The 24,595-nt window shown below is 44.2% G+C and overlaps 1 protein-coding gene and 1 pseudogene across 10 annotated transcripts in view; one reads left to right on the top strand and one right to left on the bottom strand.

The window, feature by feature from the left end:
* LOC139624877 (receptor-type tyrosine-protein phosphatase mu-like) overlaps positions 1-24,595 on the bottom strand; it is a 109,767-nt gene that overhangs the window by 56,079 nt on the left and 29,093 nt on the right. For 9 of the 10 annotated variants that reach the window (XM_071484234.1, XM_071484235.1, XM_071484237.1 and 6 more), the window contains exons 2-9: positions 22,027-22,143; positions 12,786-12,953; positions 12,561-12,670; positions 8,930-9,008; positions 8,228-8,343; positions 7,799-7,973; positions 5,534-5,646; positions 4,640-4,820 (exon numbers count right to left, since the gene is read on the bottom strand). In XM_071484234.1, the coding sequence (XP_071340335.1) occupies positions 4,640-4,820; positions 5,534-5,646; positions 7,799-7,973; positions 8,228-8,343; positions 8,930-9,008; positions 12,561-12,670; positions 12,786-12,953; positions 22,027-22,143 (1,059 nt within the window). Of the gene's footprint in view, positions 1-4,639; positions 4,821-5,533; positions 5,647-7,798; positions 7,974-8,227; positions 8,344-8,929; positions 9,009-9,335; positions 11,001-12,560; positions 12,671-12,785; positions 12,954-22,026; positions 22,144-24,595 lie in introns of those variants that run through there. The other variant, XM_071484244.1, reaches the window with a different exon arrangement.
* Positions 18,641-19,636, top strand: LOC139625694 (RNA-binding protein 25-like; annotated as a pseudogene).

Genomic DNA, 24,595 nt, shown 5'->3' with positions numbered 1-24,595 from the left:
AGTGAGGAGAACAGTGAGGAGGAGGCATTGAGGAGACAGTGAGGAGGAGGCCGTGAGGAGGAGATAGTGAGGAGGACAGTGAGGACACAGTGTGGAGGAGACAGTGAGGAGACAGTGAGGAGGAGACAGTGAGGAGGACAGTGAGGAGGAGGCCGTGAGGAGGAGACAGTGAGGAGGACAGTGAGGAGGAGCCCGTGAGGAGGAGATAGTGAGGAGGACAGTGAGGACACAGTGAGGAGGAGACAGTGAGGAGATAGTGAGGAGGAGACAGTGAGGAGGACAGTGAGGAGAACAGTGAGGAGGAGGCATTGAGGAGACAGTGAGGAGACAGTGAGGAGGAGACAGTCAGGAGGAGACAGTGAGGAGGACAGTGAGGAGGAGACAGTGAGGAGGACAGTGAGGAGAACAGTGAGGAGAAGACAGTGAGGAGGAGACAGTGAGGAGACAGTGAGGAGAAGACAGTGAGGAAAACAGTGAGGAGATAGAGAGGAAGAGACAGTGAGGAGGACAGAGAGGAGAACAGTGAGGAGAAGACAGTGAGGAGGCAGTGAGGAGGAGACAGTGAGGAGACAGAGAGCAGACAGTGAGGAAACAGTGAGGAGGACAATGAGGAGACAGTGAGGAGGAGGCAGTGAGGAGACAGTGAGGAGACTGAGAGGAGACAGTGAGGAGACAGAGAGGAGGACAGAGAGGAGGACAGTGAGGAAGAGACAGTGAGGAGGAGGGAGTGGAGGAGAGAGGAGACAGAGAGGAGGAGACAGTGAGGAGGAGACAGTGAGGAGACAGAGAGGAGGAGACAGAGAAGAGGACAGTGAGGAAGGGACACACAGACAGATAAAGATACAGAGGCGAAAGCAGTGAAAGGTCTGGACGGACGAGCAGAGCGTGAAAATCTGAGGTGAAAAGAGACGCAGGCAGAATGAGAGTGAAATATTCATGTGAGGTTTTTCTAAGAGCCTCGACAAACACCACACACACTTTAATGGATGTTAACACACACACAGAAAATGTTTTTATTTTCAGGACTGATGCTCAGCTCGGTGTGTGGCTGCAGACACACACGAGGAGGTTAACAATCATTGGGAGTCCATGAGGTTTCAGGTTTCACAAACCTGCGTCGATGCAGATCAGGTCTGATCTATATGTCACTTCGGTCCAGGTGTGTGTGGTGGTCAGGGACAGAGTCCTGGTTGTCATGTGACGACATGTGTTTGACCAATCACAGGCTCCGCTCACACTGACACGTTTTAGTTTTAAACTTATCTCTTCTTCTCTGTTTCCTCCTCCGTCCACTCTCCTCCAGAGTCTTCAGCCTCTAAAACAGAGACTCTCAGAAACTGGACCCGTTTCAGTCTAAACCTCCAGGTTGTGTTGTAGTCTGGACGGACATAAACAGAGACCTTTGGAAACGATGACGTAGACGCCCACGGTGGCTCCTGATTGGCTCTCATCAGCCTGGACTACCAGTGGTGAAACAACATGGAGAATGAATGAAAGTGTTACTGACCTTGTTGTCTCTGCAGCAGCTGTTGTTCAGCTCAGTTCTGGATTTGAACTCTACAACTGTCTTTACTGTTCCTGCTTCAGGGGATTTACTGCAACTAACCAACTGAGAGGAGACAACCTGCTTCCTGTTTACACCGGCTCGCACATGCTCAGTGCAGCTGAATGGTCATGTGATCTGTGTTTTCAGGTGTGTTGGTGTAGACAGAGATTGTTTTTAGTTTTAAAATGAAAACGTGTGAATGGAGCCCTAGTTGACAGTCCCAAGCACCCACCCCTCCCCCCACAAGTACTGCCTCCTGAAGGGGGCCATGCGTAGCTCCTGGATCTGGTCTCCAGAGAGGGTGGTTCAGTTCTGGGTCGGCACAGGTTAAACTGTGAGGACTAGTTCCTCAGTGGAACGTAGTTCTGGTATAATGAACTGATGTTTGATGTGACTGGACAGAATCTAACCTGACCTCTGTTTAGGTGAAATGAACCTTTACATGAATTTGAGGAAAAAGTCACAACGTTTGATCTGAAACAGTGAGAACAGTGAGAACAGTGAGAACAGACCTGCTACAGTTTCTACAGAACAACACAGAGTGTTTCTGTGGCGCCGCCCTGCTGCCCCCTCAAGATAAACTGTAATGAGGGTATTTGATGCTGTGACAGTGAAGGTGGCGATGCAGAGAAGTCTGAGGTAAGAAGAAGATGAACAGCAGCAACAGTCATTTTAAAGGAGAAGAAGAAGATTTCAGTTGTGGGTCAGACTTTAATGAACACGAGCTGATGACCACCAGCAACAGTCTGAGTCCGAACGATACAGCTGGTTCAGAGAGGTCATCTCCAGTTTCACTAAGTGTTCGGTCGCTGCAGCGACACGTTACACCTGAATATGAAATGATGATGTGGGGAAACTTCCTGTTTGTCTGCCGCCATGCTGGGTCGCCCCACTGAGCCCTAAGTCCTAAAGCTTGTATGATGGACACACTGATTTATTATTAAACACACACACACACACACACACACACACACACACACAAACAAGCTGGTTCATAATTTACTGGCAGTAAGATGAATAAATAAAAGTGAGTTGAAGACAGATGAGTGTTATCAGAGCATACATCATCACACACACACACACACACACACAGTCGTTTTGTAAATATTCCTTTTGTTTCCTGCTGCTGATCTCAGAGGAGTGTTTGCTTTAATCTGCCGACACACAGACTGATTTTGTTTTCTGATCTAGAACCTAGAACCCTACAACATGATGAAGGATCCCAAGAACTTTATAAAGGAACCAGGACCTTTATCAAAGAACTGTGAAATACCTCAGAACATGTCAAGAATCTCCTAACCAAAAACCCTCCTCAAGCACCTCTAGAACCTCACCAAGAACCACCAGAGTTGTCTCAGAAACTCCAAAAACCTTTCTATGGACTACTAGACCACTAGAACCTTCTCTCAGAACACTAGAAACACCCTAACCCTAACCTCACCCTCACCCCACACTAAACCTTCCTCAGTTTCCTAAAACCTCATCAATGACCCATTAGAGCCCCTCAGACTCTTAGAATCGGGACCTAACAACCTCCTGAAAAAACAACAGAACCTCTTCACAAAACACCAGATCCTCCTCAGTTTCCTAAATCTCCATAAAAGACCCTTTAGAGTTCTATTTTTGATCACTAGAACTTCATCAAAAACCTAACCCTTCATCAGAGACCAACTAGAAGCCTTTTACAGATCACTACAACTTACAGCCTTATAGCTTTATCATAGACCACTAGAACTAACTCATGCAAATCTAGCACCTCCTTAAGGAACACATGAACCCTCTAAGAGAACATTACAAACCCACCAGTTTCCTAAAACCTCATCAAACACTCATTAGGTCATGGTGAGAAAGACGGGTATGCTGTGTGGTTCAGCTGCAATATGTTTAGGAGAACATACAAGAGACAGGTCAGAACCCTGTGAGGTGTTCAGGCGTGTCACAGCAGGTCAGACGTGTTAAAACCTGATACATGTGTTAACATGTTATTTTCTCTGTTTGTCTCTTTAGTAACAGACCTGAGGTCAGACATGGCCATTTGTTCATGTGCACAAATACATATGTTGTATTCTACAGACATTAATAACATGTTTATAAGGACTAATTATTTTAAATGTGTGTGTGGATCGTTGGATCTGCCTCAGGCTGTGATGTTGATGCTTCATGTCTGCTTCACTTCCCTCTGTCACATCTTTTTCTTCATGACTTCCTGACATGTTTTTATGTATTACTCATAGAAAATAATGGCTTTTGTAAACTCATGATTCAGTTCAGATACATTTGATAAAGAGATAAAGATCCAATGAGACAAAACAAGTTTTTGTTCTATTTCTCTGTATGTATTGATTTTTTTTTCTCTTTTTCATGCATTACAAACATTAAAATGTCTTTTTAAATGTAAGTTCTATTTTTTCTTGGAACATGTAGTTCATGGATGTTTAAATGCTTTGTTTAAGGCTCTGGACCAACCATGGAAAGTATCAACATATCTTTATAAAACTGATGAGAATAAATTCAAATAATCTAATCTAATTAATCTAATCGAATGTGTTATCATACATTAGGATAATATATAATAACACATTAATATGAATCATCAATGATAAAAAATAGAAACTCTGCAGCAGCAGTAAAACTGTTGCACCTGTGTAATTAGCGTGCTAATTGCTGATCACATGCTGTTTGTTTGCACCTACAGGGTGTGCACACACACGCACACCTGCAGCAGTGTGTGTGTTCACTCAGGAGATGGATGAGGTGAACTGTTAGCATGCTATGCTGATGTGTTCACTGTAGCCATTAAGAGCTAATTAGTGTGGCGCTAACAAAGCCTAGTCTGGCTCACTGCCTTAATGACCTCACTGTTAACCATTAGCCACCTGATGTGCTTAGCGCTAACGCAGTTTAGCATAGCACGCTACACTAATGGCTCCACCATTAACCTCCTAATGAGCTCAGTGTGAGTGTAACCTAGCTGCTACCCGCTAGCTGCTACCAGCCATTACAGTTAAGGGACACGGATGAAGAAGAAGTCAACATTCATCATCTTCATTGACTGGCTGCAGGTTATGACCATGTGACCTGACTCTGACTCACCTGCACACTTGGTCCTGGCTCGCAGCGGTGGCCCGGGTTTTCCCGTGCCTCCTTCCAGGGGCCTGGTGAGCAGCACGCTGATCTCATACTCTGTGTCGGGGTCCAGGTGTCCAATCTTATGGGTGGGTTTATCGACAGGTGTGGTGTCAATCAACATGCCCAACATCGTACGGTACTCCACCTCAAAACAAATAGTCAACATGATGATTAGAAATGATGAAATCAGTGTTCTCCACCCCCAACGCCATTTATATAATAACATCAGCATCACTGTACTGTACTAGTGTTGGGTAACTCACCTAAATATAATGACCCATCTCTTCAACTTTCTCTCTCTCTAGAAACCCATCCCAGATCTGTTAAACCTCATAAGGAACAACAAGAACTACCACAAGGATGCTAATTGCATAGTTTCACCTCATCAAACACCATTAGAGCATCCTTACTTATCCCTAGAACCTTATTGTGAACCCCTAGAACCTCATTAACACCCCAGTCAGATCTCTAGCACCTCATCAAGGACCTCTAGAAACCCTCACAGAGTCCCAAAACATACTCACAGAATACTAGAACCTCATCAAGGACTATAAAAACCCTCACCAATCCATTAAAAAACCTGTGTAAGACATCTAAAACCCTCTTACTTAAAACCTCATCAAGGACCAAATGTCCCTAAAAGGAACCTAGAACCCAAGAATTGCTAGAAACCCCAAACACACGCTCACATCAGCGACCTCTAAAATCCCCTCACATGGAACCACTTCAGGGACTCACAGACTCATCTTTGACAGCTATAAACCCTTAATGATGCCCAGAACCTGATCAAGAACCTTTTCATGGACTCCTAGAACCTCCTCATGAATCAGCATCAGAGCAGTATTTATCCACAGTCACCTCTCTCTCAATGATTGGTCCGTCTCCGTTGATGGAGTTGGCGTTGAGCTGGATCCACAGGTAGGTGGCACCCACTGCTGTGAGCTGGGGGGGGGCAATTGGTACAGGAGGCTCTGAGGGACAAACAGAGCCAGGATCAGTTTTACACACACACACACTCTCCTCTGGGTTTTGCTGATCTCTCTTAACGAGGGAGGAAGGAGTTAAGGAGTTAATTAATATTCGTGACCTTCGGCAAATCACGACAGACCTGGATTCCATTACCCAGAATCCCCGGTGGTGCTGCTCTACTTCCTCCTGACCCACTTCACCACACATGCACACACGCACACACGCACACATGCACGCACACACACACCGACACACGCACGCACACACAGTAAGTAGGATACATGTGTAATGATGCATGTTTATCAAGTTCAGGTTAATACTCTGTGTGTGTGTGTGTGTGTGTGTAAAAACTCACACAGTCTGAGTGACAGTTCAATCAGGAGTTTAGCCACTGGGGATTGTGGGATATGTGTCGGATCATGTGACCAACAAACACCTCCTCACCTGTCAGAGTATGTGTGTTTGCAGAGATCAGACGAGCTATCGACCCGTGTGTGTGTGTGTGTGTGTGTGTGTGTGTGTGTGTGTCAGACCTTTATCCAGTATTGATCGGCTCTGTTGTGATTGATATCAGAGTCTGATCTGTCTCCTCACACCTGTGGAAAGGTCTCACAGTCTCTGCTGCAGAGACACCAGGAGAAACTACATCCTGTAGAGACCTGTGTTAGTGATGATGTCATCATCTGACACATCTGACACCTGGAGCAGGAACCGTCTCTGAGATAACGTCAAGACCAGGTCTGAGAGGAATCAAGCCAGAGTCAAGACCAGGTCCAATAGATGATCAGATGATTGATTATAAATGAAGATGATTAAAATTAAATCTCAGAGTTTCCTCCCACAGAGGTTTGTTCAGCTGCTGCAGGTTCACAGTCTCCACATCTGTATATGTATGGACATATATGTGCATATGTATGGACATATATCTGTATATGTATGGACATATATCTGTATATGTATGAATATATATCTGTATATGTATGGACATATATCTGTATATGTATGGATATATATCTGTATATTTTTGGATGTATATCTGTATATGAACATCACCTGTGAATTATAATCTGAAGATGAAGATCTTAAATAAGAACGTGATCTCCACCTCTGCTCCATAGAGAACAGATCAGTATGATGGGAAAGGAAAACGAAATTAAACGAATGAAAGTGATGTGAGATGTGTGACAGCTCCGTCACACAGCAACACACCAGGTTTAATGAGTCGTCATTAACACACTCTATACCTGAGTGAGCGCTAGCGGCTGGGGTTAGCGCGCTAACGCTGCGACAGGGTGCAAACAGGAAGAAAGAGGCTTTTACTTTGGAGTGATTCATCTTCACAAAACGCAGACACTTCCTGACAAAATACTTTGATTCTCCTTTTTTAAACAGTAAACTGACTTTCTAATGAGGCGCTCCTTTCACCTGACACACACACACACACACACACACACACAGACCGTACACACACACACGCACGCACACACACACACACACAGACACACACACAGACACACACACAGACATACACAGTGCAGTAATGAGGTGAGAAACTGTAATACGACTCTTCCTCGTTTGACGATGGAGTCATTAAAATAAAAATATGACAAACTGAAGCTTTGATCCAAAGAGAGACAGAGACAGTGGAGAGAGAGACAGGTGGAGAGAGAAAGGTGGAGAGAGAGACAGGTTCTGTCCAGGAGTCAGATTTAAACACATTCTTTCTGATGCTGATCTGATGACGATGATGACATCATTAGAATGATGAAGAACATCATAGGAGCGTGGTGACACAGATCAAACTGTCTCTCTGAATGAGTTTGTGGTCCATGATCCACTGATTAATGGATGATGACATCAGTTGTCGCCGCCTTCAGACATGACGAAGGAGCATCAGAACAGCAGCAGATTTAAACTGAGCACAAACAAATCTGTTCCTTCCTGTTCTGTCTTTTCTTTGTTCATCAGTCACAATAAACATAAACAAACAAACAAATCATAAATGACATTTTAAAGATATAAACCGGAATATAATGAATAAACAAACAAATGAAAACAAACACAAATAAACTGAAGAACAAAGCAAAAGAATAATAACAATAATAAATAATAAAGTAAAACCCATTCAGCAGCCAATTGGACAACAGCACTCACGTTTGACTGTGAGGTCAGCGTACGAAGACACGCCCACACCTCGTTCTGACTGCGCAATGCAACGATAGCGTCCGGAGTCGCCTTTGGTTGTATTCTCCACGTCGAAACTCGCCACGTAACGCCTCGAGTTTACCGGTTTGGTTTCCCTGACGACCGCCTGACGACCGGCCATCCCCTGACAACCAGGAAACAGGAAACAGGTCAGAGGAACACTGAACTACAGTCAACACAGATATACACAAAGATATCTATGAGACAACAAATAAACAGTTTGTTTACACAAAAACATTTGAGTTTTAACAAAAATAAAAAAAGATGTCAACAAAATAATAAAACGTAAAAACTATGAAACAATAAAAACAATAAACAAAGATGAAGCTCGTGAAATTACTTTTTGATTAGTTCTGATCAGTATTGATCACTGTGTACCTGTAGGTAGAGCAGCAGGTTGCCCTGTGGTCGTCCATTCACGGTGCAGTGAAACGTCGCCGTCTGTCCTGCATTCACCTCCACACCTTTAATGTGCAGGAAGTGCGGCGTGCTCACTGAGGTCACACAGAGGTCAGAGGTCACACACTGATGACAACATTGCCTGGCTGTGTCGCCATGGTAACAGCTAACCTTTTCCCTGATGTCTTGAGCAAGACAGTGAAAAATCTCAGTGATCCAATCAGAAAATGGAGGAAGGTGTGTGTGTGTGTGTGTGTGTGTGTGCATGTCTGTGTGTGTGTGTGTGTGCATGTCTGCGTGTGTGTGTGTGCATGTCTGCGTGTGTGTGTGTGTGTGTGTATGTCTGTGTGTCTGTGTGTGCGTCTTGTTCATATAACAAAGCAACATCAAAAATGCAGGCAGGTAGATAAACAGACGGATGGATCAAAGTCCATGCTAATCAATTTATATTTTAATGAGCTCCCCTGTCTCCACACACACACACACGCGCACACACACACACAGACACACACACACACAAACAATGTGACCTTGATTCTATGATGCCAGCTCAACTTCTAACATCATTATCCAATTAAGCAACCAAACCTCGTTAACCAATTAAGAACATGCTCTACAAGGGAGCGGGGCCCTCTGCATGTGCATGTGCACGCATGTGTGTGTGTGTGTGTGTGTACTTACTGCACTGATGTCCCTGCAGTGTGATGTCCTTGATGGCCAGAACTCCTCTCTGACCGGTGCTGACGGCCTCAAACACCACCTGACACAAAGACCAACATCTGGATCAACTTCTGACACACAGACCAACATCTCAATCAACTTTTAACACACAGACCAACATCTGGATCAACTTCTGACACACAGACCAACATCTGGATCAACTTCTGACACACAAACCCACATCTGGATCAAGTTCTGACACGCAGACCTACATCTGGATCAAGTTCTGATACACACACCAACATCTGGATCAAGTTCTAACATGCAGACCAACATCTGGATCAAGTTCTGACACGCAGACCAACATCTGGATCAACTTCTGATACACAGACCAACATTTGGATCAACTTTTGACACACAAACCCACATCTGGATCAAGTTCTGAGCTCTGACACCAGCATCAGGATCACAGGGACCAGGGGGTGCTGACGAGTCTAAAGGTGTTTCCAGTCTAAAGTGGGTCTCAGACCGAAGTTCCAGCACCGTGTAAACTCAGCTGAGACCTGGTCAGGACCAGAGAGGCTTTTTGACAAAGTCCAGACTTTGTCAAACAGCAGCTGTAAAACAAGTTTCAGTTAAGACTGAGTCCACGATGACTGTGAAGGTGATTCTCTCTAAGGTCAGACTGAGTCTACAGGGTTTCTGGACCAACTTGAAACCAGCCTCTAAAACAGGTTTAGACCAACGTCACATCAGGACCTCATCAGAGTATCTCTTCCACTCAGAGTTCTCCTGAGTCCAGTTTCTGACTAAAGGTTTTAAATCCTCTTCACAAAGCTGCTAAGACTCTGTTGCTATGGTGACATCAGTTCTCATGGACCAGCTTGTTGTAAGAACCACAGTGATTGGCTGATGAAAGACAGGTGAAAACACATGAACTACATCCTGCAGTGATAATAAAGAAACAAACTGATCCAGATTCAGTAATTACAGATGATGTTAATACAGTTGTGGATTCTCATCAATCTGATCAGGTCAGTGTCAACCTGGAGAATTTAACTTATAATAAAAACTTAAAAAGAATAAAAGAATGAAAACCTGACTGACCCTGACTGAGAGGCTGTGATCCACCTGTTTTACCTGTGGTAATGTAGCTGTGGTCCCACTTTCCCTCACAGTGACACACATGATAAACATGATGCCTCAGGCCCCTCCCACTAACATCATGAACCATGTGTAGATCCACTTTACAACAACGTCTACAACTGGAGCAGCAACACATCCTGTGTGACCAGGATCACCAGGACCACCAGGACCAACACAACCTGTGTGCTGATGTGTGATGTTTCTCCTGTTCACAGAAATGTCCTGGTCTTGTGATAGTTCAGTCGTCTTGACATGGTTCCATCTCTGGCTCCGATTACTCCGGGTTGACCTAATGAAGCTGCTTAATTTCTCTGGAGCTGGAGAACATCTAGAGGGAACTGTATGAACTGTTCTATGATGTGGGTTCTCTTGAGAACATTTATTGTTTGGTGAACATATCGTCTCACAGACGCTGACACAGTGTTGTGAGGGGACCATAATCCTTTATGATTCTCTGTGATCTGGTCTCAGTGAGTCAAGATCCTCTCCACTACCTCTGACTCCAACAGATTCAGGAGCTACTTTTATCCTGAAGAGGTTTTGTAAGGCCCAGGTCTTGAAGAATCTGACCTGTTGAGTCTAAAAAGGTTTTTGAAGAACAGGTTTACCTTTGTTACTCCTTCATTACAACTCTTCATTCAAACTTTATGTCTTTATGTCTATGAGACAATGACTGTTTCCTGTTTCTAACCGTTGTATCAATAAAGCTTCAGGACTTTTTTCTGTTCTGTTATGTTGACAAGACACACGCACACACGCACGCACGCACGCACGCACACAGAGTGTCTGTTCACATTCCTCAGTCTTATCGCCATGGAAGCTGGTGGCACACACTTCCTGTTGGCGTCCAGAGACAGGAAGTTCTCCTCCCTCCAACTGACTGTGACCCCCCCAGTTTATTCCCCCAAGCTCTGACTCCTCTTCCCTCCATTCTTCCTCTCCTTCCTGTTTTCACTGTTGCCTCTCTGTTGATCCTCTCTGTTGATCCTCTATCTTTTCCTCTTGTTCTGATTAGTGTAGAAGAAAACATGACATCACTTCCTGCATTTAAATATAAATGTCAATATAAATATATATAAATATGTAATATATATAAATAAAGATATGTATACATCTGTCAAACTTATTTTGCCAACTTTCTCAAAACTCTCTCTCTCTCTCTCTCTCATTAACTCCATCTCTCTAATGTGTTGGACCTGTTGTTGCCATGGTGATGCAGCTAATTAGTGACGCCTGCTGTGATGATGGGATGGCTGTAATTGCAGCCTGTTCACAACCCACAACACCTGTGTGTGTGTGGTGGGGAGGGGGCTGTTTATGATTGGCTGTATTGTTCTGAATCAGTCTCTCTTCTTCTAGGGAGAAAGCAGACGGTTCAGCTGGAGGTTCCACTTTAGTCCCTACAGAAAAAAACTGTGTGCGACCCCCTCCCTGCTCAGAGCTGATGACATATTGACTGATGGACGAACACACACACACACACACACACACACACACACACACACACACACACACACACACACACACAGTGGGTGTTGACCTGCAGAGAATAATATCGTGTCAAACAGTGAAAACAGTTGCATCTGTTGAATTGTGATGTTGTGAATCCTGAACAGTGGACCCCCCCAGTCTGTACTGTTCTGCAGCCCAGTTCTATTCTATTCTATTCAATTCTAGTTTCTCTTGCAGGTGTCGACAGGAGGAAAAGATCTTTTTTGGCACAAGGAGGTTCCCATGGTGAGAGAAATTCACTTCCTGCTGCTGCTGTACTGTCTGTGTGTGTGTGTGTGTGTGTGTGTGTGTGTGTGTGTGTGTGTGTGTGCGTGTGTGTGAGTTGAACCAATTAGCTGAGGCCCTCACATGGTTTAGAGATGACAGAGCTTTTAAAGCCACATAAAAGAGCTTTCAATATGGATCAACTACATCCAGTGTGTGTGTGTGTGTTGTTTCTTCTTAAAAGCTAATGACTCAAACAGCGATCTTATATTTGGGGTTATTTTCAGCCTGATTGTTAAATATCTGCAGATCAACTGTAGCTTTGCAGATATTTACAGTCGTTTTGCAGTATTTCTGCAGTCCTATTGCAGTGCTTTTACAATATTTTGCAATATTTCTGCAATTTCTCGCAGTATTTTTTGCAGTATTTCTGCAGTCTTTTTGCAGTATTACTATCTGGAGGAGTGACCTCGTCAGACGCATGTATTTGTAATTTCAGGAAGAAAACGATGAGTGGTGACGTGCAGAGGCTGAAAAGCTCCAGGCAGCAGCTTCTCCTGACGTCAATTTGAGTCTGAAGCTGCAGGTAATGTGACTGATGTCAGACCAGCTGCAGGTCATGTGACTGATCAGCTGTTACTGATTCACGTTGACACAGAACAAACTGAAACTCATCTGTCTGGAGATTAAAATTATTAAAGGACTTGGATCAGGGCCACAAAGTCCTGATCAGAAACTCCCCTAAAGACAGCTTGAGACCAGGTAATACAGATGTGTGTTTGTGCGTTACCTGGTAGTAATTAGGCCAGAAGGTGGACACAGCTAGCTCCACCGCCTTCCAGATGTGGTAGGCAGGGCCTGACGAGTTAAAGACCGGAACTCCCAGAGGACTGTTGTTCTCTGCAGGGAACACAAACACTGTCAACACACCTGAGAGCTCCGCCTCCATATGAATAGTGTAATACTGCAGTACTGTGTTGCAGCATTTCAGTGTGTCGTACTGCAGTATTTGTACCTTTGATGTAGACATTGAGCATGGCGGGCGTGGCACCCTCACGGCCCCCCTCCTGGTAGAACAGGAAGCTGACACAGTGTGTGTCGTTCTCCTTGAGGGGGGGCAGTAGCAGCTGAGCGCGCTGACCACCATGACGACCTGATGTGTTCACAAACAGGAAGGAGGAACCTGCAGACAGGAAGCAACACCTCATTAACAAACACAAGTCAAAATAAAAGTCTGTGCTCATAAACAGGAAATGAAAACAAAATCAACTGTCTGTTTCTTAATTTGTAAAATGTTGATGTTGAACAGGAAAAATGTTCAACTGTAAAAAAAAAAAAAAAAACTGTATAAACAACAAAATCTAAATTGCTCACATTTATCTTTTTGTTATCACCAGTATGAAAGTAAATGACACTGGTTTATTACTGGTCTGAAATTAGTTTATGTGGACACACACACAGGCTGACATGTAAGTGAATGTGAGTCTATGGGAACTGTAAAGATGAGTATTGAATTAAATATGCTAATTAAAAATATTATATTATGAAACTGTAAAGTTACAGTGATGGATTTATAAAGTGAGTGTGAATGATGTTAAAACACTGTGACCTCACAAACATGCTTCAAGACTTAATAGAATAATAGCACCTTGTTTTTGTGACCAACAGCAGCAGGTTAATTAAGAAAGTGTGACTGTAAGACAGGGACTCACACTTCAAAATAAAAACACACCTAAGTGCAGGTAAAGAAGATCAGATGTTGATTACAGACTTCAAAATAAGAGAGCATTTAAGCATTTAAATAAATACAGAAACAGATCGATATTTAAATAAAGTTGGATTTTAAAAAGCAAAAATTTCATCAGATTTCATGAGAGAAGATTTCAGAATAAAATCAACAATGAACAATGGATCCTATAAGGAAGGGCACTTCGTTACTAGTGACTGACGACTTTGGCCCTGTACTTATTGCACAATGGGGTCTTGTATTAATTGAACTTTTAACAAACAACTTAACTATGCACATTAATAACAGCACTTTGCACTTTGATAACGATATTTGTACTTTAATAGCAGGATTTGCAGAGAACATTTTGCACATTGCATATTTGCACATTTATTTTGCACAAGTATTTTTGTAGTATTATTGAGTATTTTAAATCCTTGTTGTGCTGTCATCTGGCAGGTGTCATGGTAGATAATCAGTTCCACCTGAAAGAGAGCGGAGCTGGATTAGGATCCGAAAACAGTGTTTGTGTAAACATATGTTAATAATTGAACGATAGCTAAACTGTGTTCTGTCTAGGTTAACATCTATGTGCATTTATCGTGAAGTAAAAGTGTGTATTTGTGCATTAGTTTAGTGTTTTTTGTTAAGTTATAGTATAAAATACTCACCTGTCCTTTTCCATTGTCCGCTCCAGGGTGTTCGGCCAAAACAATTCCCCGGGGTACAAACACCTCATAAATGTTCTGGGAGGGACCAAGAGGGAGGATAGGAGAGTGGGGTGTACCTTCATGTTTGTAATTTTATTTGAGGGCATTTTTTTTGGGAAAGGGGATACAGCAGAGTTGTGGTTTTGTAAATATTTTGTTTAAATTATATTCTGGAGTACATTATAACAATCTGGGCAGGTACTAAGAATTTGGAAACACCTGGTAATGGTAGGATCTAGTAGGGGTATGCAGTGGCACAGTATAAAAGGTGCCCGTTGCTATCTGTCTGTGTTGCTGGTAGGATCTCACATGTTGCCGTCATGATTTGCTGCTGCTGAATAAATTCCACTTGGTTGGTACACCATTGACTGCATCCTCCAACTGCTAAAGGGTCATCCTAACAGATCCATAAGGTGATGTAAATAAAGATATGGACTGAGACTTCAAAATAAAAGCTCATTACCAGATGAGAGTGACAGTTAAAGTATTTAAATAGTGACAGCAATAAAAAATGAGAGGATCATGTGACCAACACGAAACACAACTGGCACCAGAAGGTAATAGTGTGTGTGTGTGTGTGTGTGTGTGTGTGTGTGTGTCAGCAGATCAATGGTCCTTGAGGAGAATCGATTAGAAAAACAAGAGTTTCAATCATAGCAGAGAAAAGGAGGAGAAGAGCAAGCGAGGACAGTAAACACTGATGAAAAGAGAGAGAGGAGAATCCACACTGATGAACTTCTTCATGTGTGAACATGAACACGTGTGTTCGGGTCACGTGACGCTGCTTCTTCTTCTCTTCATCTTCATTTCTGAGGATTGTCCTGACTGGTTCAGTCATGTCTGTGTGTGTGTTTGTGTGTACCAGCTGTTTCCTTAGCAACAGAGGAATGTTGTAGAACAAACAGCAGTGTGTGTGTGTGTGTGTGTGCATTCATGTGTTTCCTGGTATGAATTATATTTACTCCTGAAACATCTGGAACATCTGCGCAGTCAGAGATACAGTCTGACCCTGAGCCTAAAACCTGGACCAGGATCAAGGATCAGTGTCAGTCCAGGGACGTCTCAGAGGCTCCACAGACTTTCCAGGTTGTCTTCCTGATTTTCCAGGTTGTCTCAGGCTGCTGTGAGCCTCTCTTGGTTGTTGTTGTGTTGTACAGTGTGGTTTGTGTCTATTTGTGGGTCTGTCTGATGTGTGTCGACCATCAGTCCTGACCCTGAGGGATACTGTGATCAGCTGATGTTGTGTGTTCTTTGAATGGATGTGAGGGAAACTGTCGGTGACAGTTTCCCTCACATCCATTGAAGGTAATAATTAAATTCACCTTAATGAGCATATGTTATTGGTTGATCGATTAAAAATCAATCAAAGGAGACAAACTGCTGCTGTTCACACCTTTACACATAAACACACTCATTTTATTCGTGTCTTGGCGTTTATCCCTCTTGTTAACCTCCCATCCCCTTCTCACCTGTCAGCCAATCACAGATGACCCCTGCCATGTGTAAACCAATCACATCAGACCCAGCTCACACACAGATGGAGGGGGGAAGGTAATTCTATTACCAGAGTTATATTGAGACGTGAGGAGAGGCAGCTGCAGCAAATTGAGAAGATTTAAACAAATAACACACACACACACACAGAAACACACACAGTAAGTGAATGTGTGTGTGTGTGTGTGTGTGTGTGTGTGTGTTTCCTGTATTCCTGCTCTCTGTGATTTCTGGATGTTACAACGTCTGAAAATACTTCAACAGGAAACATGTTTAAAGGGGCGGGGCAGTCCCACATTTACTGAACAGGTGATTGACAGGTGATATGTTGTTTATTGAACAGGTGTAGAAGCAGCGAGGGGCCAAATGACACAAAGACACAAAACAACATAAAGACACAAAGAGACGCCAAACAATCACAGCAACACAAAATCTGTCTACAACACATCGGCTTCAAGTGTTTGTGCTAAGCTAGGCTAACAGTTTCCCTCTATTCCCAGTATTTGTGCTAAGCTAGGCTAAGCACATGCTGGACCTGCTGTATCTCTGTGCACAGACATGAACCTGACATCCATCTGAACAAGAACAAGAGGATTTTAACCAAATGTCAGAGTGTTCAGATCGAGCAGCCGCCCAATAGGGAACCGGCGTGTCAGTGTGACCTCTCCTCTGATTGGCTGGATTTGAGTCACAGCTCTGAATGTTTAAACTCCCTGAATGAGGCTTGAATTGGTGTTGGCAGGAGGCTGATAGTGGCTTCATACAGACTGGACACACACACACACACACACACACACACACACACACACACACACACACTCTGAGCCATGTCATGTTCAAAGGCTGGGTGAATCTCCTGCATGCCGACACGCTGATAAACCCTTTAACACAGTAATTAACCCAGACATACGCACATGAACACACATAAACAAACACCGCACAAATACACACAGACACACACTCACTCAGTTTTTGTTATTTATCTGCAAAACAAAGTCCACAACTTCAAACTCTCCCTCTCTCTATTTCCTCCTATGTCTCTCACCCTTGTTTGCCCTCTCTCACTTTTACACAGTGTTTACCTGTTGGCACGAGGGAAGCTGTGTGTGTGTGTGTGTGTGTGTGTGTGTGTGTGCGCGCGCGTGCGTGTGTTGTTTACAGCAGTTTGTTTTTTTTTTTTGAAAAGTGGTTTTGACCTCCAGGTCTCTTTGACACAGAAAGGCATTGTGGGAGTTATCACACAACAGACAGACAGAGAGAGAGAGAGAGAGAGAGAGAGAGAGAGTGTGTGTGTGTGTGTGTGTGTGTGTGTGTGTGTGTGTGTGTGTGTGTGTGTAGTGTATATATTTGCCTTCAAGCTTCACCGTGTGTGTCTGTGTGTGTGTTTACTGTGTGCAGCTGGCACTGAGCTGATAACAGCCCTATTAGAAATATTAATATACCCTGAACCCCATAGAGACACACACACAATATATATATATATACACAAACAAACACACATACACTAAAGGCATCTGTTTGTGTGTGTGTGTGTGGGTTCCCTCTGGTCATCCATGATTGGAGCAAATCAATTAAAAGGCTGTGACCGAGGCGTTTCATTGGCTGACAGCTGTGACTGACAGTCAGCGTCCTGTTCCCCTGAGGAACAAACTGAGACTGAAAAATAAAATATGGAACAACCAGAGAACTGCAGGAGAACAGAAGAAGAATCAGAGACAGAAGAAACAGAGACAAGAACAGAAGAACCAGAGACAAGAACAGAAGAACCAGAGACAGAAGAAGAATCAGAGACAGAGGAAGAACCAGGACCAGAACAGAAGAACCAGAGACAGAAGAAGAATCAGAGACAGAGGAAGAACCAGAGACAAGAACAGAAGAACCAGAGACAGAAGAAGAATCAGAGACAGAGGAAGAACCAGAGACAAGAACAGAGGGACCAGAGACAAGAACAGAAGAACCAGAGACAGAAGAAGAATCAGAGACAGAAAAGTAGGAGAACTAGAGACAGAAAAAAAGAAGAACCAGAGACAGAAAAGAAGGAGAAGCAGAGACAGAAAAGAAGGAGAACCAGAGACAGAAAAGAAGGAGAACTAGAGACAAGAACAGAAGCATCAGAGACAGAAAAGAAGGAGAACCAGAGACAGAAAAGAAGGAGAACCAGGGAAAGAAAAGAAGGAGAACTAGAGACAGAAGAAGAATCAGAGACAGAGGAAGAACCAGAGACAAGAACAGAGGAACCAGAGACAAGAACAGAAGAACCAGAGACAGAAGGAGAATCAGAGACAGAAAAGAAGGAGAACTAGAGACAGAAAAGAAGAAGAACCAGAGACAGAAAAGAAGGAGAACCAGAGACAGAAAAGAAGGAGAACCAGAGACAGAAAAGAAGGAGAACTAGAGACAGAAAAGAAGGAGAACCAGAGACAGAAAAGAAGGAGAACCAGAGACAGAAGAAGAATCAGAGACAGAGGAAGAACCAGAGACAAGAACAGAGGAACCAGAGACAAGAACAGAGGAACCAGAGACAGAAGAAGAATCAGAGACAGAGGAAGAACCAGGACCAGAACAGAAGAACCAGAGACAGAAGAAGAATCAGAGACAGAGGAAGAACCAGAGACAAGAACAGAAGAACCAGAGACAGAAGAAGAATCAGAGACAGAGGAAGAACCAGAGACAAGAACAGAGGGACCAGAGACAAGAACAGAAGAACCAGAGACAGAAGAAGAATCAGAGACAGAAAAGAAGGAGAACTAGAGACAGAAAAGAAGAAGAACCAGAGACAGAAAAGAAGGAGAAGCAGAGACAGAAAAGAAGGAGAACCAGAGACAGAAAAGAAGGAGAACTAGAGACAAGAACGGAAGCATCAGAGACAGAAAAGAAGGAGAACCAGAGACAGAAAAGAAGGAGAACTAGAGACAGAAAAGAAGGAGAACCAGGGAAAGAAAAGAAGGAGAACTAGAGACAGAAGAAGAATCAGAGACAGAGGAAGAACCAGAGACAAGAACAGAGGAACCAGAGACAAGAACAGAAGAACCAGAGACAGAAGAAGAATCAGAGACAGAAAAGAAGGAGAACTAGAGACAGAAAAGAAGAAGAACCAGAGACAGAAAAGAAGGAGAACCAGAGACAGAAAAGAAGGAGAACCAGAGAAAGAAAAGAAGGAGAACTAGAGACAGAAAAGAAGGAGAACCAGAGACAGAAAAGAAGGAGAACCAGAGACAGAAGAAGAATCAGAGACAGAGGAAGAACCAGAGACAAGAACAGAGGAACCAGAGACAAGAACAGAGGAACCAGAGACAGAAGAAGAATCAGAGACAGAGGAAGAATCAGAGACAGAGGAAGAACCAGAGACAAGAAGAGAATAACCAGAGACAAGAACAGAAGAACCAGAGACAAGAACAGAGGGACCAGAGACAGAAGAAGAATCAGAGACAGAGGAAGAACCAGAGACAAGAACAGAGGAACCAGAGACAAGAACAGAAGAACCAGAGACAGAAGAAGAATCAGAGACAGAAAAGAAGGAGAACTAGAGACAGAAAAGAAGAAGAACCAGAGACAGAAAAGAAGGAGAACCAGAGACAGAAAAGAAGGAGAACCAGAGACAGAAAAGAAGGAGAACTAGAGACAAGAACAGAAGAAACAGAGACAGAAGAAGAATCAGAGACAAGAACAGAAGAACCAGAGACAGAAGAAGAATCAGAGACAGAGGAAGAACCAGAGACAAGAACAGAGGAACCAGAGACAGAAGAAGAATCAGAGACAGAGGAAGAACCAGAGACAAGAACAGAGGAACCAGAGACAGAGGAAGAACCAGAGACAAGAACAGAAGAACCAGTGTACCAACCAGTGTACAAACAAAGAACCTGTTATTCATGGGAACCCAGTGGAGGACTGATGTGGATCCTGTTCTTGTGCTGGGTCAGTGGACCTGCTGTTTAGAGGATTTGTGTTGAGTGCTGCAGCTTCACCTGAACCTGACTCCTGTGACGTTAGCACCATTAGCAGTGAGCTAACAGTCGACTAATGATGTCATGGCGTTCTGACCTCTGACCCTGATACAACTGTCTGCAGGTTATTGTGATTGAACATTTCAAACATCTGCAGGGAAATACTGTGTGTGTGTGTGTGTGTGTGTGTCTGTATGTGTGTGTGTGTGTGTGTGTGTGTGTGTGTGTCTGTGTGTGTGTGTGTGTGTGTCTGTGTGTGTGTGTGTGTGTGTGTGAGGCAGTAAAGGGCATTGGAGAAGATTACTGTTGTTCACACTGACAGCAGAGAGAGAGCGAGTGCTACATGGTTCAGATTAGATTGAACTTGTACCATTTATAAGAACATTAAATGGAGCCTGCAATCACTGGTCAATCGATGCTGCTGCTGTGTGCGTGTGTGTGTGTGTGTTTGGCTGCAGTATTAAACCAGTTACACTGGAGAACTGACTGTGTGAAGGTTTTTACCTCCTCAAACCTGCTGCTGTCTCAGTGAACACATGCAGAACTACCACTGAAAAAGTGTCGATTTAAATGTTGTAAAGCAGATACCGTTTAAAGCCCTGTTCATGTTCACTAACATGACCATGCAGTATACTGAACCAGGTGTGTTTGTTTACTACAAACTTGTGAAGGGGTGTGATTCTCACAATGGAACCAACTGACTTGACTTGACTTTCTATCGCTGACAGTATAGAGTGAGCTGTGACGTGTCATTAACGGTGTGACCTCGTTACATCACACACCTGATGGTTTAGGCCCGGTTAAAACAGGTGCTCAGCCCTGAGCTGTGACTCCAGGTCCAACACTCGTCTGGATGTAGCCTGACAGGCAGAACCCAGGGCCTGTGATGATGATGATGAGGATCATCATCATCACAGTGTTATTACTGACACTGTGACTAGAGACTGTTGTTCACAGTACTGGTGTGTGTACTGGAACATCCATCAGTGGTCTGCTGGGTCACATGACCAGAGGGTAGTAACACTACACCCTCACACACAGGATCAGCATCCTGCTCCATCAGTCTCTCTCTCTCTCTCTGTCAAACTCTACCTTGCTCGCCCAGCCACTCTCTAGTGGTTGGTTAGATTTAATGCCCTGTTTCACCCTGCTCACTGCTCCACATATCAGCCGGGAGGAGATCGAACCAGGGAGGAGGAGGAGGTGTGTATGTGTGACTAATTGCAACCAATCCAGGCAATCACAGAGCAAACCGCTTCTCTCCCAACGGACACACACACACACACACACACACACACACACACACACACACACACACACACACAAAACACTGCTTTTATGGAAAAGAGAGAAGGTGACAAAACTCTTGTCTCTCTTTTCCTCACTTGTTTCCTTCTCACCTCTCCTCTCTCATTTCCTCACTTGTTTCCTTTCCTCTTGTTTTATTCTTTGTTTCTTGTCTCCTTGTCTTCTTTCCTCTCTTGTTCCCTACTATCCTCTTTTGTTTCCTCCTCTCCTCACCTTCTTTACTTGTTTGTTTCCTCCTCTCATGTCATTCTCTTGTTTCCTCTCTTGTTTCCTCCTCCTCCCCTCTCCTCCCCCATATAAATCACATTAAAGAGGACAGTAACCACCTCCTCTCTGTGTGTCCTCGCTCAGCCTGTCTCTCACATGATTGGCTCTGTGATTTAAGAGTGCTGCATTCTCATTCGTCAGCGGCTTAACCTCTGCGAGCACGTGACAAATGACACACACACACACACACACACACACACACACACACACCCCCTCTTATCTCATTGGTTCATTGTGAACTCTCACTGTCCGTCCATAACTCAGAGCAGAAACTGTGGCAGGTCAATAGTAGATAAAACAAAGACAGAGAGAGAGAGAGAGAGAGAGAGGGAGAGAGAGAGAGACACTGAGACAGACAGACAAAGAGAGAGAGAGGGAGAGAGAGAGAGACAGAGACAGAGAGAGAGAGAGACAGAGACAGAGTCAGAGACAGAGAGAGACAGAGTGAGAGACAGAGACAGAGAGAGAGAGACAGAGTCAAAGAGAGAGAGAGAGAGAGAGAGAGAGAGAGAGAGAGAGAGAGAGAGAGAGACAGAGTCAGAGACAGAGACAGAGAGAGAGAGAGAGGGAGAGAGAGAGACATGGAGAGAGACAGAGACAGAGAGAGACAGCGAGAGAGAGAGAGAGAGAGAGACAGAGACAGAGAGAGACAGAGAGAGAGGGAGAGAGACAGAGAGACAGAGAGAGACAGCGAGAGAGAGAGACAGAGACAGCGAGAGACAGAGAGAGAGAGACAGAGACAGAGAGAGAGAGAGAGAGAGAGAGCGAGAGAGAGAGAGACACTGAGACAGACAGACAGACAGGTACCTGCAGGGATCCAGGGGCTGCTGGCAGGTTGGTCTCGGGTGTCTCCCTGCTCCCAGTCAAAGTCGTCCTCTTTGGACTGGACCAGAGTACAGTCTGGAGACTGACCAGACAGACAGGCTGAAAGAGAGACAGACAGGTGGACAGACAGATGGTCAGGTATTTTGCTGCTGTTTGGTTTGTTTCGAGACAGAGAGACAGATGTGAGGACAGGTAAAACCAGAGACAGACGGGTGTCATGTGATCATGTCTGTAACCATTTAATGTTTCCAGCTCCAGTTCATAACCGTTTCTCAGCATTCCTCCCTGCTGGTTAACACACACACACACACATACACACACACACACACACACAGATAATAGATGTAAACCCTCCTTCTTCTGTGACTCAAACACGTGTAGATCCCTCCATTCATAGCCCCTCGCACACTAATTCTCTGTGTGTGTGTGTAAATATATTTTGTGGCATCAGGGGCATTGACGCCTCGTCAGCCTCTTCCCTGTAATGACTCTGTGTGTGTGTGTGTAGCTGTCATCTGAAAGCGTTGACATTAAATAGCTGGAAGGCTCATTTTCTTCTTTGTAACAGAAGGCACATTAAATACACACACACACACACACACTTGTCCCGCTGGGCAATGTTAGCTCATCAACAGATACGAGACACAATCTGTTTAATCTGCTTCTATGAATTTGCATCTATATAACAAACTGAGCACGCACACACACACACACGGTCAGCTCTCTCTCTCTCCCAGAGGAGAACACACAGAAAAGCAATCTCAGCCTCTTGATTGCCCAACAGTCTGAAGTGTAGAGACGTCTCCTTCCTCCACCATGTTGTCTTCAACATGTCCAACAGTCTAACACCAGACATGAGTCTGATGCCCTCACTTCCTGTTCCTGGTCCTGAGTTTCTGGTTGTTTGAATGTGTTTCTGGTTGATGACTGAAATCAGGTCTGTGTTTAACACCAGCTCAAGATTTTATTTTTATTTTATTTATTTATTCATTATTTTTTCTGTTTTTTTATGCCATCATTTTCAGGTACAGTGAGAGAGAGACAGGCAGCAACGGGCCGCGGGTCGGATTCGAACCCCAGGCTGCAACAGTCAGGACTAAGCCTTAATGGTACTCGCTCTACCAGGTGAGCCACCAAGGTGGCCCAGGTTTGATTCTCTGACATCAGATCCGTCAGTAAATCCCTCAGTCCTGATTCTTGAAGCTTCTCCATCTGTTAAAAAGGCCGGTTGCTAACAAGAGTCTAAATGAGACGACAGAGGTTGTCGGGGACGTTAAACGTCATCAGTCCAACATGAAACCGATCTCCTCACCAGTCCACCTTTACAGCCTCGCTGTGTTTCTACAGACTGTCACTAACTCTGTCAGAGGAAAGGCTTCTGTAGAAGAGCTCAGAGCTGAATCAACCTACAGGCTGGAGGTTAGTGGTGGTGACGGTGAAGTCATGTGACCGTGGTGTCGTTGGTTTAGAGCCTAACATGAGCTTTTCACTGCTGCTGGTTGTGTTTAGGCTTCAAACACCAGAAAGTGGAGTCATTAGTGAAGATGATCCTGCTGAACCAAACCTGTCAGGATCAGAAACTACTGCTGATCACTTCCTCCTTATGTTACCCTGGTAACGTAGAGACCTCAAATACTTGTTGTTATGACTGAACGAACATTGAACCGTGAGTATTAGTATTAGTATTAGTACTTCAGTGACACAACAAAGAAACATGACATCTGTGGTCAGACTCTCTCTCTCTGTCTGCTGCCGCCTCGCTCCACCAGGGAGAAACGGGGGGGGGGGTTCAGAGGGACCAGATTGTTGTCGGGGCGTTCTTCGTCTCGACTCGCCTCGACAGGAAATGAGAGAAAAACACACACACACCTCCAGGGATGTCTTACACACACACACACACACATTTCCACTGTGTCATTCCGTCAAATACCATACACTCATTCTTTGTGTGTGTGTTGGCAGAGTGATGACAGGGAACACAGAACACACCCTGAGGACACACACACACACACACACACACACACATACACACACTGCTGTGTGTGTGTGTGTGTGTGTGTATACCAGCAGTAATTAATCATAATGTGCAGCTATTGATCATCTGCCTCTTTATTCTCCAGTCGCCTGATCAATAACTACACAACTCTGCTGCTGATGGTGTAGCAGGTTAACCCTTAACAACACAACAATACAACACAACACACCACAACACAACAAAACAAAACACACCCCACCACAACACACCACACCACACAACGCAACACAACACACCACACCCCACCACAACACACACCACACCACACAACACAACACAACCCACCACAGCACAACACAACACACCACAACAACACAAGAACACAACACAACATGTCACGACACAGCACAGCACAGCACAGCACAAAACAACAACACAACACAAGAACACAACACGACACAGCACAGCACAACACAACAACACACCACACCACACCACACAACACAACACAACACACCACACCACAACAACACACCATAACACAACACAACACAACACAACACATCACAACAACAC

This window comes from Trachinotus anak, unplaced genomic scaffold (assembly GCF_046630095.1).
Source record: "Trachinotus anak isolate AG129_WGS33_773 ecotype Australia unplaced genomic scaffold, CSIRO_AGI_Tana_v1 ptg000009l, whole genome shotgun sequence".
NCBI classification, from domain to species: Eukaryota; Metazoa; Chordata; class Actinopteri; order Carangiformes; family Carangidae; genus Trachinotus; species Trachinotus anak.
The sequence above is the reverse complement of the archived record's forward strand: the minus strand, read 5'-3'. Positions and strand labels throughout refer to the sequence as shown.